We start from the raw sequence: 17396 nt of genomic DNA, 5'->3' as shown, positions 1-17396 counted from the left end.
AGGTTTGCATGCTGACTGTGTTACTTATTCAGTGTATAACCTCAGGAAAGTCTCTTGGTTTCTCTGGGCCTTAGTTTACCCATCTACAAAATTAGAAGGTTGGACTAGACACCTGAGGTTCCTTCCAGTTTTAAGGCTATGATCTTACAATCTCATAGTCAATGTGGAAACTCCCTTCACAAAGAGTGATTACTTCCCAAGTTCTGGGTTTGAAAAAAATGTTTATTTTCTGGTGGCCAACCTTCTAAGGATGAGCATTCTCTGAACTTAGCTAAATTGGTCCTTTGGATTACAGACAGACCTGTTGTAGTTAAGACTGTAGCTTGGTAAGAGTTTGTTCTATACTGGCCCAGACTTTGAGGATCCAGAATGATTTTCATTCTGTGATGAAGCAATGGAGTATGACTTTAGTAGATATTTTTATCTATTTTGGCATATTGAATAGAGGCTGTATAGAGTAGTGAATAGAGAACTGGAGTCAAAATTAAAAATACTTGACTATGAGATCCTGGGCAAGTCATTTTCCTTCTCAACATCTTGGGCAACTCTCTATGACTATAAATTGCAAAGAAAATGTTGATCTTCATTGGTATGAATGAAGAATAAGTTCCTCACCTGGAGATCCTTTCACTGATGAAACTGCAGATCTATTTAAAAAAAATGAATACAGTAACACCATGTCTTATTGTCAGGAAATGAAATTTTTCACATAAGCACTTTTCTTATCTAAACTAATTTTGCTAGAAATTTTTCTCAAATATGTTACACACATGCCTGTTTTATTGATTAGAACACAAAGAAAATAATTTTAACTTTTCTTGCTCATCGTCATCATTGTAATAGTAAATATCCTCAGAATTGGACCACAACAAGGCCTTCAGGAATGTTTGAGCTAAAAAGTCCTATTTATCCCTTCACTAAATGGCCAGGACTATTGAACTTTGGGAGTTATTATATCTGCCTTTTATTGGTTTTGTCAAATTGTCAGAAGTCATTTTTCATCATTAGTGATCTTGTTTCATCCCCACTCCCCACTGTTCAAACTCTTTACTCACATGCTGGTCCTAATCAGCTCTGAGTGGATCAGCTTCATCTGTCACCCTGACATCCTGCCTCAGATTCCCTTGAGTTCCATTATTCCATGCAGAGATTATTGGGGAGGGGGGAGAGAAATGTGCCATTCAGATATTCCAGGACTCTTTTTATCACTGTCCCAGAACTGGAATTGCTCAGTGGGAAAAACAGAACCCCAGACCTGCTCTGTTTCATCAATTGGACACACAAGCTAGGCGTATCTGCCTGCTCATGTTACCTTAATTCTCCACTCTCCAAAAAATATATACCGCTTTGGCATTACTCCCAGGGTAAACCTAAACCTCTAGAGATCCAGAAAGGGTCATTTCCAAAACTTTTCCATTGATTCACATTCTCTCAGCTTCAAATAGTCTAATTACTCTCTAACCATCTTTGGTCTGACTTATGCAACTGATTGTTCTAAATATAACTCTAATCCTTTGCCTGCACACTGTTCTCTGTATACTCTATCCTCTCCATCCCAAGGGGCCATTATCCTACTATACCTACTCAGCTGATTGACCAGCAAGAATGAATGAAAAGCATTTTGCTAAGTTCTGAGGATACACATAAAAAAAGCAAAGATAACCCTTGCCTCAAGTTGCTTATATTCCAATAGGAGTGGAGACTTCAAATATAAGGGAAGTTGTAGCCTAGGACAGATATTTTGGTTTGGAAAGTAACAGAAGATGGTAAATGGAGCTATAAAAGAGGACTCTGGCATACCTTTCCCAGGAGGTGAATTGATTGAGGCAGCTAGGTAGTGCCATGGTTAGAGTTTTAGGGCTAGCGTTAGGAAGACCTGAATTCATATCTGGACTTAGACATCTGCTAGCTATATGACCCTGATCAAGTCACTCACCCTCTATTTAGCTCAGTTTCCTCAACAATAAAATAGGGAGAATAATAGCACCTACCTCCCAGAGTGGTTGTAAGATCAAATGAGATAATATTTGTAAAAAGCATTTAGCACAGTATCTGGCACATAGTAGGTGCTATATAAATGTTTGTTCTCCTCTCTCCCCCTTCCCCACCCTAGATTGGATAAATGTAACTACTGCAAAAGGGGTGGGCATGGGGAGTACACAGAGGGTACACAGCCAGGATGGTGGAGTAGAGGGAGAGTTCTAGCCAAACTCTTCCAACATTCACCTCCAGACAACTTTAAAATAATAATTGAATTCTGGAATAGCATAGCCAGCAGCAGGTTGTAGTGAGACATTTTTTCCACTTGATGGAAAGATGACTTAGGAGGTCAGAAGGAGAGGTATGTGATACGGAGGTTGGGTCTGGCCTTGAGTGAAGCCCTCTGGCAACACCTGCTGTGGATCTTGAAGGCTGCAAACACTAGAAGTAACAACAGTTTAGGAAGTTCTCACTGCCAAAAGAGGGTAAGGGGAATGGACAATTGGTCAGAAAGAGATTACAGGGGACTCATGTTGGCACTGGGCACAGGATAAGGTGCTGTTTGGCAGTTCCATTGCCCATTACCCAGGTCCAGGTCAGGGTGGAGAAGAACACTAGCCCTTGCAGGTACAAGGGACCAAGACCCTTACCTGGGGTACGATTAGCATTTTTCTTTGTGGTATTGCTTGTAGCTATTTTCACACTGCTGTCTTCTAAGTTTATGCCTTGGTCTTCCTTGCCACTGTAGTAGCTTTTTATGGTCAAGTTATTTTGTTGTTGTCATTGTTCATTTTCCAGCCTATTTCTTGATTTCTAACTTTATGTAAAGTTGGACTCTGCTTATCTAGGGGTGGGAAGCACTGTGCCAAGCTTCAGGCTTTTCATGCTGCTGCTTTCAGAGTTAGTTCTGGGAGTCTGCAAGTTTTCAGTACTTCCAGGGTGGTGGTGTGATCTGGAGAGAGGTGTGGTCACTGCTCTCCTAGTCTGCATTCTGGTTTTTACCCAGGAAAGACCCTGCTATCCTGTAGCCACAAGTGTTGGTCCATCTCTTGGCCCTAAAATCAAGGGCCCTTCTCTCCTGTGACTGATCACAAACACCTCCTCTCTGTCCTGGAACTGCAATCCAGAACTACTTGTGGGTAATAGGGTAGCCAATCAGCACAAGCTGCACCCAGTGCCAGCAAAGGGTTTCCTGTAATCTCTTTCTGACCAGTTGTCCAACCCCCTCACTGTCTCTAGGCTGAGAGGTCCCAAAGATGCTGCCGCAGTTGTTGAGGAAGCTTTCAAGGTCCACCACTGTTGTTCCTGTCCCACTCCAGGCCTGCACCCCCTCCACTGGTACAGACCGCTCCTACAGACATCCTAACTTGTCTTAGGCTAGAAAAATGTCTCCCTCTGATCTTTCTTTAGCTCTGCCATTCCAAACTTTGATTTGAGGCATTATTTTAAAGAGAAAATGTTAGGAGAGGGCAGCTGGATTCTGACATTCTCCCTGCCATCTTGGCTCTGTCCTCTCTTCCTTTACTTCCATTTTAAATCTAATCTCTCTCTCTGTTTTTCTCTCTGTAGGTAAAGACTGTTGTTTATAATATCGGTACTTCTAAGGAAATCTGTAACTTTGATTTGAGAATTGAATCTCAGGACATGGAAGGTAAGTCAGTCACATATAACTTTGATTATGTTTTGGATTAAGCACAAAATCCCATCTGTGAAAATATCTCTTGGATAAAAAAAGTACTCCAAAGTTAAACTTTCTCAACTCCATTCTCCAGATTGTGGGATTCCAAATAAGCACTCTTACTACAGCTAAATGAGTTATTTACAGCAATCATTGATCAAGAAATAATTCTGACCAATCTATTTGGTATTTTGATGGTTTGGCAATCTTAGTGGGATAGTTACTTCTGTCATTACATATTGGAATCTCTTCATACCTTCTCATATTGTGTAATCCTTCCACAAATCATCCTCCATTGGAGATTTACAATACCCCCAAGGAACTGATAGTCTTGCAGGACAATGAGACGTCAGCACAGAATGCTATTATAATTCATAGTATTATATGACAAATTCCTTAGTGGAATGCAAAACAAAATCCTATATGGGTTTGAGAGAGAGGGTTATTATCAATAAAGGCAGAGGTGGGGAGAAACAAGGAAGACTTCCTGGAGGTGGCACTTAACCTGAATTTTGATGGGTGGGTAGAATACAGCAGGTGAAGATGGGAAGCAAATACATTCCAGGCTTAGGGAACAGCCTAAACAGACACAAAGACATAAGTATGGGATCTCCTCAGAGAGCAATGAGCCGTTCAGCCTAGTTAGTAGTAACGATGCCTTCCACTTGTTCTTTTAATATCATGAACGAACCCCAAATAGTCAATTAATAAACGTTTATTAAGGCCTACCATGTGCTAGGCACTGTGCTAAATGCAGAAGATACAAACAGGAAAAAGAAAAAACAGTCCTTAGACAAAATAAAGCTGAAAAGTTGGGGGTAGCGGTGAGAGGTAGAGGAGGTTAATACTATCCATCTGTTGTCTCTCATTTTCACTGCCTCATCAGTCGACTTCCTTTACTGATCACACACTGAAGTCATGTGATGTAGGGAATTTTGTGGATTGACCTGATACAAAGATAAATAAGGGTCATTTTGCCCTTGTGGGGCTTACACTCTTGTAGGAAGGATTTGACAGATATTTAAACCTTACAATGGGCTTTATACAGGTGCAAAGTTCTATAAAGATCAAATGGTAGAAAAATTATTGATCTTAGCTTTGACTCCCCCATTTGGGTCAGGCCTTCTGATCATCTCCCATCTATCTGTTGCCACAGCCTCTTAATCAGTCTTCCTGCTTCACTTCTCCCACTTCTCCAATCCATCCTTCATACAGCTGCCAAAATTACTTTGTGAACCACAGGTGTGACCATGTCACTCCCCTGCTTAGAAATCTTCAGTGACAATCTTTTGTCCCCGAGATGAAATACCTACTTCTCAGCTTGGTATCTGAAGCACTTCTGGTTCTGCCCCCATTTCCAGCTCATTTCACATTACCAACCCTTCACACTTTGTATATTCCAATCAAATTGGCCTCCTTGTCACTCCTCATCCATGGCATCCTCTCTCCCCACCTCTAAGCCTTTGCACAGACTGCCCTCCATCCCTGGGACACATTTCTTCCTCACCTTCACCTCTCCTACTTTCTACCTCCTGCAGAAAGCATTCTGTAATTCCCTTGGTTGTATGTATACTCTCCTTCTTCAGATTATCTCATATTTACATACCTGTTTGCACATTGTATTTTCCCCAGTATAATGTAAAATCTTTTAGGGCCTATATTGTTTTGCTGTTTTGTTTTGGGTTTTTTTGTATCTTCAGTGCTTGTACTTAGTGTTCACTTTAGGCTTAGAGCTTCAATCTACTCATTTTACAGAAGAACCTAAGACCCCAAAAGGCTTAAGTGACTTGGCCAAGGTCACATAGGTGGCAAAATACAGAGTCCAAATTTGAACTCAGGTCTGACTTCAAACCTATCGATCTTCCCATAAATGCTTGTTGAAGTCAACTGAATTTTTGTGGGAAAAGTATCTTATCTAATGAGTTTAAATTATCTTGCATATTTAGTCTGGTGCCACATAGGGTCATATACATATATGATCATAGATTTCAAGCTGATGGTAGAGGCTGTCCAGTTTAATCCCATCATTTTACAGTTGAGAAACTGGGGAGCTTATGACTTACCCAAGGTCACACAGATTGTGAGTATCAGGGGTTAGGATTTGAGCCCAGATACTCTGACTCCAGAGCTAGTATTCATAATTGATCCAAGTCATTCCATCAATAATAAGCACCTATTAATCACTTATATACCATATTCTTTGCGAAGTGTTGGGGATACAAAAGAAGGCAGCCCTGCCCTCAAGGAATTCTCTCTGTAGTTATGGAGGCAAACATGAAGATAACTGAGTGTGTACAATATATCTGGGAAGTAATCTTAGTGGTAAAGTCACTAGCAGCTGGAGAGATTAGGAAAGGCCTCCTGTTGAGGTGAAACTTGAGCCAAGTCTTCAAGGAAGCCTGGGAAAGAGGAAGAATTGAGGAGGGTGAGCCCTCCAGAGATGGGAAACAGCCAAGGCAGAGGCATGGAGGTGGGAGATGGAGTGTTGGGAGGGGTTAAGATAGGGAAAGATAGGGGGTATAACCAGTGCAGGAGTAATATCCTGAGAAAGAAGTTAAGGATGGAGGAATTGGAGGTCACAGTGAGGATGAAGAGCAAGCTTAAGTACTGAAAGGCAGAAAGAAAGATGGAATGCAAAAAGATAATGATTTGAAAATAGAATTGAAGAATTCATAAATATTTAAGAGGAACATATGTGGGTGATGGTAAGATCAAAGATATGACTATGGATAGCTAAGGTAGATAAACATATCTATGACATATATGTATGTATACATATATATGCATACATATGTGTATGTTTATGTATGTGTGCATATATCTATACATGTATGTATATATACACACAATCTATACAGAGAGATATAAACATACATAAATATATGTAGATATATAGATATACACAAACACGTATATAGATATAGACATGCATAGATATAGACATATAGCTATCTACCCACATATGTATATATTCACACATATATAGATATATTGATATATTATTAATGTTAATAATATGTTAATATTATATATTCTCTAGTATGAGAGGAAGAGATTTGATGAACAGAAAGACTGAACCAGTCAGGACAGGAGAATGTCCCATAGTTCAATAGATAATGGCCACTAGAATCTAACTAGGGTGATAAGTGTGAATTGAGTGAACCTCAAAGGAGAGGTTTCTAAGTGATAGTGGTAGACAGAGAGTCTGGAAGTGGCACTAGGGAACAAAGAGTGTTCCAATTCTCCCCTAAGACCAGTGAATCAAGAAGTATGTACTAGAAAGGGTGCAGAGGAAAACAGTATCATCAGAAGGAATTCAGGTCTCAATGAATGCCAAAGGATGGACAGAATGAGAAAAGAAGAGTTTGAAAGTGGAAAAAAGTTAGTTATGAATAGAATAAGCATTCCAGAAGACACCATGGAAGGCACAGGCAGAGCTGAAATGGGACATTGGGAGAGGAGGGGTGAGGTCGATAGGAGTAAGTTGGAAATGAAGACTGGAGTTGTATACTAAAGTTGAGAATGGAGGATCACTAATATGAGGAGACCATCAGGGAGATGGGAATCAGCTAAGAATTCAGGAATGAGTTTAAGAAGAGAGTAGTAGGTGGTTGGAGAGAGGTCCATCTCCCTCAAGGATCTGACTTAAATTCTTGTGGCTGAGGCAGAAGCCAAGAGGTGGGTGATAGGTAGAGTCTAATCCCGGGTCTGGTCACAAGGGATTGTCTGAGACCCTGGGGAATTCAATCTTATATTCAGATGTAAATGGAGGGAAGGGGAGGGATAGCCAAAGTTCTTATTCTTCTAGACCCCATAAATTTCTATTAAACTTTACTATCAATTTCCAAATGACATATAATGTTTCATATCATATATTATTAAGGGGCATGCATATTAAATGTAACTCACTTCAGCAAGACTTTTTAAGCACTTGCTATGTAAGTGACCCTGTTTACTTTTTATGTTTCCTACATAACTAAGAAAATGATGTTTATATATCTCTATTGTTTTTTGTGTTAGTTGACAGCTATGGAAGATCTAGTGAATCAGGAGATAAACTCATAATAGCTTGTGCCAGGTAAGTTCAATTCCTTTTCCTATAAATAGAAGTTATAGCGTTGAATTTCTCCTTTAGCTAACAATAGTCTCTTCTCTGTAAAAGTACTTGGAAGCATGAAGTACTTGACCTACAAGGAAAGAGAAGAAGTGTTTATTAAGGACTTACTATGTGCCAGGTATTGTGCTAAGTACTTTACAGATATAGATATAGATATATACACACACACACACACACACACACATATATATATATATATATATATATATATATATATATATATATATATATACACATACACATGTGTGTGTATATATATAATTTTATTTATACAACCACCCTGGGAAATAGGTACTATTATTATTATGTCCATTTTACAGTTGAAGAAACTGAAGCAGGCAGAGGTTAAATGACTTACCCAAGGTCACACAGCTAATAAGTATCTGAGGCCTGATTTGAACTCTGGTCTTCCTAACTTAAAGCCTAGTACTCTAGTCACTGAGCCACCTAGCTCCTAGAGAAAGGAACCATGAATACAGAATATTAGAAAATGGAACATGGAATATTAAAGCTAAGAAGCATCTTAGAAGATAAATTGTAAGGGCATAGTTTATTACAATGGAAGTTTCCTTAGAGGTCATCTAGTCCAATTGCCTCACATTTATAAATGAGGAACTGAGGATCATGATGGGGACATGACCTCTTTAAGGTCACTTGAAAGTGAAAAATAAGCAAGAAAAAGTCAGACAAGAATCCAGGACTCCAGACTCTCAGTCCAGGGAATGTTCACTATAACTACCCTCTTTCTGAGGAGACAAATGAGTAAAGAAGTTGAGAATGCCATAAGAAGTAGAGACCAATGCTACTTAAATGTGTTATTCAATATATGTAAGTTGTCTTCACAGATGATATGTAGAATGTTATCTCCTTGAGAGGAGAAACAAGATTTTTTGGTTTGTTTTTATCCCCAGTTCCTTGCACATTTTTTGCATGTCTCAACCTATGAGTCCGTTAAAATCAGGAATTCCTAGTATAGAATTTAATCCAATCCATCAACAAGTATACATTGAGGGCTTTCTCTCTGGGGATAAAAGACAAAAATGAGACCATTCCTGCACATGGAAATATACCTCTATTAAAAGAATGAATAGTGATAGGAAAAAGGGTCAAATGGGTCAAAAGTAGAGCAGAATGTAATGTTGAATCAAGAGTCAAGATTGGGAAGGGAAGCAAATGCAGCCAAAGGAGGGGCTATAGTCTAAGAAAGCATGAGAGGTAGAGAGACAAGAGATCACTATATGGATCAAGTAGGTAGAGTTAAGAGGAGAGAGATGTGGGGAGAAGCAGAATGGCAGGAGGCCATGGACAGAGAGGAATTTCATAATTCTTAGTCCTGGGACCCTTCTAGGTGATTTTAGGCCCCACCTATCCTCTAATTCCTACCTCCATGCAGATCAGGGACTGCCTACTTTACAGTTTTAGATAGCTAACTTAGGATTCTGGGAGCTTAAGAAATTTGTTCTTTCCAGTGAGGAGGCACAGTAGATAGAGCGCCAGGTCTAGAGTCAGGAAGACCTAAGTTCAAATCCAGCCTCAGACATTTACTAGCTGTGTGGACCTAGGCAAGTCACTTCAACCTGTTTGCCTCAGTTTCCTCATCTGTAAAATGAGCGAGAGAAAGAAATGACAGACTACTACAAGAAAACCACAAATAGGGTCACAAAGAGTCAGAAACAACTGAACAGCAATAAAAAACACACCTAATATGCATCCTAGAAAACTGAACCCAGACCTTCCTGATTCCAAGGCTAGTCCCCTGATCCACTACGGGATAGTGCCTGTGCATAATGGCACTTAATAAATGTTTGTTGAATTGAATTACAGCTTGCTTTCATTGTCTTGAGAATGCTCAGAAGATGTGGGAAAAAATTATACTTTTTTATGTTTAACTCAATAAATATGTTACGATGGAATATTTATAAATAGGACCCATATAAACCATGTGACCTTAAGCAAATCCTGTCTTAGTCTTTGTCTGTCTGAGCTCCATTTCTTCATCTGTTAAATGAGGGAAAAAATCCTTGCACTACCCACCTCACAGAGCTTTCGTGAGGAAAGTAGTCTGCCAGCCATGGTGCCTTATAGAAATGTGAGTTACAGAGGACTTGATTACCAAAGAAGCTTAATTGCCTATTGTGAAAACAGGGAAAGGGAGCCAATAAAAATGTGATTCTTCATTATTTTGATGTGATATCTTTTGGTTTTTATGACTTTGGGACAATCTGTTCAATGAAGGCTGAGCGAATATGGTTTTGGCTTGGACACAAAAGTCGGGTCGAGTGAATTCCAAGAGTAGCTGAGCAGTTCATGTCAGAAACTCTGTCTTAAGGCTTGTGATGATCTTTCTCTAGATTAAAAACATTACCACACAATCAGTACATCCAGGAGTTCTTCGGTCATTTTTTATCTTTGTAGCTCCTCTGGCAAGTTCATAGGAAAGAAAAGGCAATTTCCTCCCCCCTCTCTTCCCACTCCTTCTCCCTGAACAAAATTGCCCTGAGGGAGGAGTCCCGCCATCTTTGGCACCAGCCCTGAAAGCTTTGAAAAGAAGGCTCCTTTTCCACAGTTTAAACATTCTCCTTGGAAACCAATCATAAGGGATCCAGCAACCTTTTCATAGAAACTCTGCCCACAACTCCGGGGCCCCTTTTGGGTATGGCTAACAGGAGAGTTTGCATCTGAGAACTGGAATTAACTGGCTATTTCACAAATACTTCACTCCAGCTAGGAGAGGCAGAGGTGCCCTACAGGTGTGCCTGTAAATTGCTAATTGGGCAAGGAATAGGGTGGAATATCAGTCAGAGAATTTACAGTCTAAAATCAAATCCTTACCTTAAAGAGCCCATCTCAACTATCAGAAAAGGCGTGGTGTGATTTAAGGCTCAACAGCCTTGCTCTTTGACTCTGACACTAGGCAATTCTTGACCTAGGAACCAGGAAAATGGGGTTCAGCTTTCTGTTCTGCTGCAAAATAATTTTTTGATACCTGAGAAAAGTCATTTTGCCTCTCTGACCCTCAGTTTTCTCATCTGTGAAATGAGTGTGAAATAGACAAACTCTAAAGTTCCTTCTCACTCTAGCAGGTCTATATTTTACCTTCTAACACTTGGAATCACTTCCAAATCTTACATAATTTGATATATGCTCTAATATTCTATGCTCTAAGCCTTAGAGTGCAGCGCAGGCTCCCAACCTGTGAACCATGAATCCTTGGGAACCTACAGAGTTACAAGAGATTCATCTCAGAAAAGGACTAAAACAAATAAGCAAATAAATATATCTGCTGTAGACTGTCTAAAAAAAGTCTCATATCTTCTGTAGACTGAATAATGTCTCATATATAATGTAAATATATATGATGTGATTTATAAACTATAAATTAATTCAAAAATATTAATGAATTAATAGTACTTTTATGTTATCGTATATTTTCCCAATCAGATTTAACAGTGGAAAAGAACCTCAGATGTCATCTTGTCCACCCTTCTCATTTTACATTTGAGGAAAATGAAACCTAAAGACTTGTCTAAGGTCAAACAGGTAGTATAGTATAATAGATAGAAAAACCAGGATTTGAAAGCAGATCCCCTGACTCCAAATTCAGTTCTCTTCCCACTATATTACATTGCCTCCTAATTCAATAGATGGCAGTAGTTCAACTACCTGCCTGTGAGGATCTGCAAGATTTATTTTGACATGAAAAAGGGACCTCATACACCAAAATATCACAAATCACTGTTCTAATATTCTTTTCAGCCATAAATATCAGATGTTTCTATTGTTACCTCCATATTTAACATTCAAATTAAAATCCATTCCTACTTTATTACTATTCTATAGTCTGATAACAATGAATCAAAATTCATTCTTCCTCATAATGAAGTAGTTTCATTAACTACTAGGTCTAAAGAAAATATTTCCTTTATTTTAATTTAATTTTTCCTTTATAACACCAGTTTACATTTACGCAATGCTTTTAAGTTATCAAAGCCTTTCACATGTATCAATATATTAGGTTCTCACAACAGGACCATAAAGAAGATTATACATGAATTATTACTCCCATTTTACAGATGAGGGAATGGAGGCACATAGAAATGAAATTACTTTCCAAGGTTCACAGGGCTATAAGTTGAAATTAGGTTTTCTGTCTATAGCTCCCGTCTAATTTTGCCACATTAGGCTGTAGTTTATGAAGAATGAAGGTGAGTTTAAAAGTTCACAGTCAAAAGGAGAGAAAGGTCTTTAGTTTTCCTGAGGTTTGCATTCTACTAAAATATTTACTTTCTTTTCCAATTCAGCTACAAGTCCAGTGAGGAAGAATCATCACCTGGGTCTTCCCATGCTGTGATGGACATAGCTTTGCCTACTGGAATTGGTGCAAATATAGAAGACATATCTGCTGTAAATATTGACAAAGCTTTCAGTTAAATATTTTTATGGGCCCTAACCTTTATAATGTCTTGGATTTAATTTCCCTTTTAATTGCTTTTAAAATTCAATTTTATTTTAAGTTTTGAATTCTGTCCCTTTGCCCTTCTCCACTCCTCATTCATAAGGCAAGAAAAGGAAAACCCATTACAAATATGGAGTTACACAAAACACATTTCTGCATTAGCCATGCCTCAAAAAGAAAGAAAGAGAGAATAAATATGCTTCAATTTACACTATTAGTGTTCTCTATCAGTAGGTAGGTAGCAAATTTCACATTGAGTCCTTTGGAATTGTGGTTGGTTCATGAGTAAATCAGTTACCAAGTCTTTCAAAATCAATTATCTTTACAATGTTGCTGTTATTTTATAAATTGTTCTCTGGGTTCCATTCTTCCCTTGGGATCAGCTCAGACACATCTTCTCAGTTTTTGTTGTTTTTTTTTTCTGAAACCATCACCTTCATCATTTGTTACAACACAATAGCATTCCTTGAAATTCATAGGCAACTACCTGTTCAGCTATTCCAACTCATTGGCATCCCCCTCATTTTCTAATTCTTTGCACCTATACAAAGAAGTGCTTTGATTTCTTTATGGTACCAACCCAGTAGCAGTATTGCTGGGTTAAAGAGTATATACAGTTTAATAGTCTTTTGAGGCATAGTTCCAAATTGTTTTCTAGAATAGCTGGATTAGTTCTCCACCAAAAATGCACTGTTATCCTTGTTTTTCAGCATGCGCTCCAACATTTGTCATTTTCCCTTTTTGTTATCTTAGTCAGTCTGATGTACATCAAGGCTATTTTAACTTGCATTTCTCTAATTATTAGTGAGAGTATTTTTTTATATGACTATAGATAGCTTATATTTTTTCCTCTAAAAATTGCCTATTTATATCCCTTGATTATTAATTGAGGGATAATTCTTTTTCTTAAGTACTTTAGAAATGAGACCTTTATGATAGAAGCTTATTGCAAACATTTTTTTCCCAATTTCCTCCTTTCCTTTGATTTTAACTACATTGGTTTTGTTTGTGCAAAAACCTTTAATTTCATGTCCTCAAAATTATCAATTTTACCTTTTGAGAACCTTACAATCTTTTATTTGCTTTTGAACTCTTTCTCTATCCATATATTGGACAGGTAATTTCTTCCATGCTCCACTAATTTGCTTATGATGTCATCTTTTATGTTCAAATCATGTACTCATTTTGAGCTTATCTTGCTTTGCAGTACAAAGTATTGGTCTATACCTACTTTCTGCCAGACCACTTTCAAGTTTTCCCAAGAGTTTTTGTTGATCAGTGAGTTCTTGATGGGATTTTTGCATTTATCAAATACAAGGTTACTATGATCATTTACTTCTGTAAATTATATGCCTAATCTGATCCACTCATCAACTTATCAACCTCTATTTCATTTCTTCCCCTAAACCAAATCTGGCTTTTTTATTATTTGAAAACTGACCAATGGAAATAATCTGCAAAAAATCTTAAGTAAGCCCATAAAATTAGTCAGGGGTCTTGATGCAAATTTCAATCAATTGGCTGCATTTTTAACATTTTTCTGTTCTACTGTACTTGCTGTTTCTTTTATTTTTTTTAAATATCAATTTTATTTTTAGTTTCAAATTCTCTTCCACCCCAACCCAATTCCCACCCATTGAGAAGGCAAGAAATACAACATTCATTACAAATACAAAGTCATGCAAAACAAATTTCTTTATTAGCCATGTACTGAAAAAAAAAACTGCATTCTTAGTCCATTAGTTCTCTATCTGAAGATGAGAGCATTGTTTTTGTAGGTCATTGTGTTGATCAGTTACTAATTCCTTCAAAATTCATTATCTTTACAATAATGTTGTTACTGTATAAAATGTTTCCTGGTTCTGCTCACTTCACTTTGCATCAGTTCATATAAATCTTCTTAGGTCTTTCTGAAACAGTCCCTTTTAACATTTCTTATAGCAAAATAGTATTCTATCATATTCATATACCATAAATTGTTCAGTCATTCCCCAATTGATAGGCATCCTCTCAGTTTCCAATTCTTTGCCACTACAAAATAAACTGTTATAAATATTTTTGTATAAATAAATCCTTTTCCTTTTTCTTTGATCTCTTTGGGGCACAGACCTAATAGAAGTATTGTTGAGAACAGGGTTTGCACTCTAATTATTTAGATCTGTTTTTGTTTAGATGAAAAGTGTTTTATAATTGTGTTCATATAGTGTCTGTGTATGTCTTAGCAGGTAGACTCCCAAATATTTTATATTGTCTGTAGTTATATTAAACAGAATTTCTCTTTTATCTCTTCCTGGTGGATTTTAATGATAATATAAAGACATGCTGACAATTTGTGTGGGCTTATTTTCTGTCCTGCAATTTGGCTGAAGTTAATTGTTTAAATGAGTTATTTAATTGACTCTCTAAGGTTCTCTAAGGTTCACTTTATCATCTATAGAAAGTGATAATTTTGTAGATTTATTCTTTCAATTTCTTTTTTTAATATGTTGCTATAACTAGCATTTATGGTACAATATTGAATAGCAATGGTGAAATGGACACCGTGTTTCACCTCAGTCTTATTGGAAAAGCTTCTAGTTTATTCCCGTTAAAGATGATACTTGCTCTTAGTTTCACTTAGATATGACTTATTTTAAGGAAATCTTATTTAAGGAAATTTATTCCTATCCTTCCTAGTGTTTTTAATAGGAATGGGTACTGGATTTTGTCAAAAGAGTTTCTGTTAAAATATGATTTTTATTGATTTTGTTATTGAAATGGTGAATTATGCTTATAAGCATATATATATATATATATACATACATATTCTATTGTTCTTTGATCAACCCATTCTTTGGGATTAAGTTATTTAGTTTTCAATTAATTTTAATGTTTAATTTTTTAAAGGCCCTTTACTGAGTGCAATTTTATTGCATTATGGTAGGGAAAAGACGTAGTGAATATTTCTGCTTTTCTGCATTTGGTTGTGAGACTTTTATTTTTTAAATACATGGTCAATTTTTGTGAAAGTGCCATACACAACTGTGAATGGGTTTATTCTTTTATATTCCCATTTAATATTCTCCAGAGATTTAACATATCTAACTTTTCTAAAATTCTATTCAAGTCCTTAATTTCTTTCTTGTTTATTTTTGGTTTGATTTATTTAGGTCCAAGACAGGTAAATTAAGATCTCCTACTATTAGAATTTTACTGTTTCTTCTTCTAACTCATTTAACTTTTTCTTTAAGAATTTAGATAATATGTTTTTTGCTGCCTATATGGTTAGTATTGATTTGGTACCTTTTAGCAAAATGTAGTTTCCCTGTTTAACTTTTTTGCTTAGGTTTATTTTTGTTTTGTCTGAGATCACAATTTATATTCTTTCATGTTTTACTTCAGCTGAAGCATAATAATTCTACTCTAGCTCCGTATTAAATAAGATACACATTGCTATGTGTATCTTTCTGCTTCAAGTGTGTTTCTTGTAAACACCATGTTATTGAATTCTGATTTCTAATGCATTCTCCTATCTGCTTCCATTTTATGGGTGAGTTCATCCCATTCACAGCTATGATCACTAACTGTGTATTTCTCTCCTTTATCTTTCTCTTTCCCCTTTGTCCCTCGTTTAAGAGTTTAGTGGCTTCTGACTAATGCCTCCTCTAATCAACTCTCTCTCTTATTCACCTCTCTTCCTTTACTTCCTTTCTTATTTCCTTATTGGGTAAGATGTATTACTGTACCCATCTGTGTTTATCTGTATTTTTCCCTCCTTTAACCAGTTCAGAAGAGAATAAGGTTCAAATGTTATCCACTATATCCCACTGATCTCTCTTTTTTATATAAGCTTCTCTTTCCTCACCCCATTTATGTGAAATATTTCCCCCCATTTTCTTTTTTAATTAATTAATTTAGTTTTAGTTTTCAACATTCATTTCCACAAGATTTTGAGTTCCAAATTTTCTCCCCTCCTCTCCCCTTCCCACACCCCAAGACACCCTGCATTCTGATTACCCCTTCCTCCAATCTGTCCTCTGTTCTATCACACACCTCCCTTCCCTTATCCTCATCTCCTTTATTTTCTTGCAGGGCAGGATAGATTTCTATACCCCATTACCTGTATTTTGTATTTTCCAGTTGCATGTAAAAACAATTTTTAACATTCATTTTTAAAACTTTGAGTTCCAGTTTCTCTCCCTTCCTCCCTCCCCATCCATCCCCACTGAGAAGGCAAGCAATTCAATATAGGTTATACATGTGTAGTTATGCAAAAGACTTCCATAAAAGTCATGTTGTGAAATTATATTTCCCTCCATCCTATCCTGCCTCCCATTTATTCTATTCTCTCTTTTGAACTTATCCCTCCCCAAAAGTGTTTACTTCTAATAACCCCTTCCTCCCATTTGCCCTCCCTTCTATCATCCCCCCACACCCCACTTATCCCTTTCTCCCCTACTGTAGTGTAAGACAGATTTTCATACCAAATTGAGTGTGCATGTTATCCCTCCTTAAGCCAAATGTGAGGAGAGTAAACGTCACCTTTTCCTTCTCACCCTCCCCACTTTTTCCCTCCCATTGAAAAAACTTTTTCTTGCCTCTTTTATGAGAGATAATTTGCCCCATTCCATTTCTCCCTTTCTCCTCCCAACATATTCCTCTCTCACCCCTTAATTCTATTTTTTTAGATATCATTCCTTCCTATTCAACTCACACTGTGCCCTCTGTCTATATGTATATAATCCCTCCAACTGAGAAAAGTCTCAAGAGTTACAAATATTATCTTTCCATGTAGGAATTTAAACAGTTCAACTTTAGTAAGTCCCTTTTGATTTCACTTTTCTGTTTACCTTTTCATGCACCTCTTGATTCTTGTGTTTGAAAGACATATTTTCTATTCAGCTCTGATCTTTTCATCAAGAATGCTTGAAAGTCCTCTATTTCATTGAATGATCATTTTTCCCCTGAAGTATTATACTCGATTTTGCTGGGTAGGTGATTCTTGGTTTTAATCCTAGTTCCTTTTACTTCTAGAATATCATATTCCAGGCCCTACAATCACTTAATGTAGAAGCTGCTAGATCTTGTGTTATTCTGATTGTATTTTTACAATACTCAAATTGTTTTTTTCTGGCTGCTTGCAATATTTTCTCCTTGGCCTGGAAACTCTGAAATTTGGCTACAAT

At 37.1% G+C, this 17396-nt stretch overlaps 1 protein-coding gene across 1 annotated transcript in view; it reads left to right on the top strand.

Moving 5' to 3' along the window:
• The window catches only part of C5 (complement C5), a 131622-nt gene that overhangs the window by 89604 nt on the left and 24622 nt on the right, over positions 1-17396 (top strand). The window contains exons 32-34 of the mRNA XM_072631781.1: positions 3550-3631; positions 7679-7736; positions 12077-12179. Of these exons, the coding sequence (XP_072487882.1) occupies positions 3550-3631; positions 7679-7736; positions 12077-12179 (243 nt within the window). The remainder of the gene's footprint in view (positions 1-3549; positions 3632-7678; positions 7737-12076; positions 12180-17396) is intronic.

This window comes from Notamacropus eugenii, chromosome 1 (assembly GCF_028372415.1).
Source record: "Notamacropus eugenii isolate mMacEug1 chromosome 1, mMacEug1.pri_v2, whole genome shotgun sequence".
In the NCBI taxonomy this organism is placed as follows: Eukaryota; Metazoa; Chordata; class Mammalia; order Diprotodontia; family Macropodidae; genus Notamacropus; species Notamacropus eugenii.
Note: the sequence above shows the minus strand (reverse complement) of the source record. Positions and strands in the feature narration are given on the sequence as shown.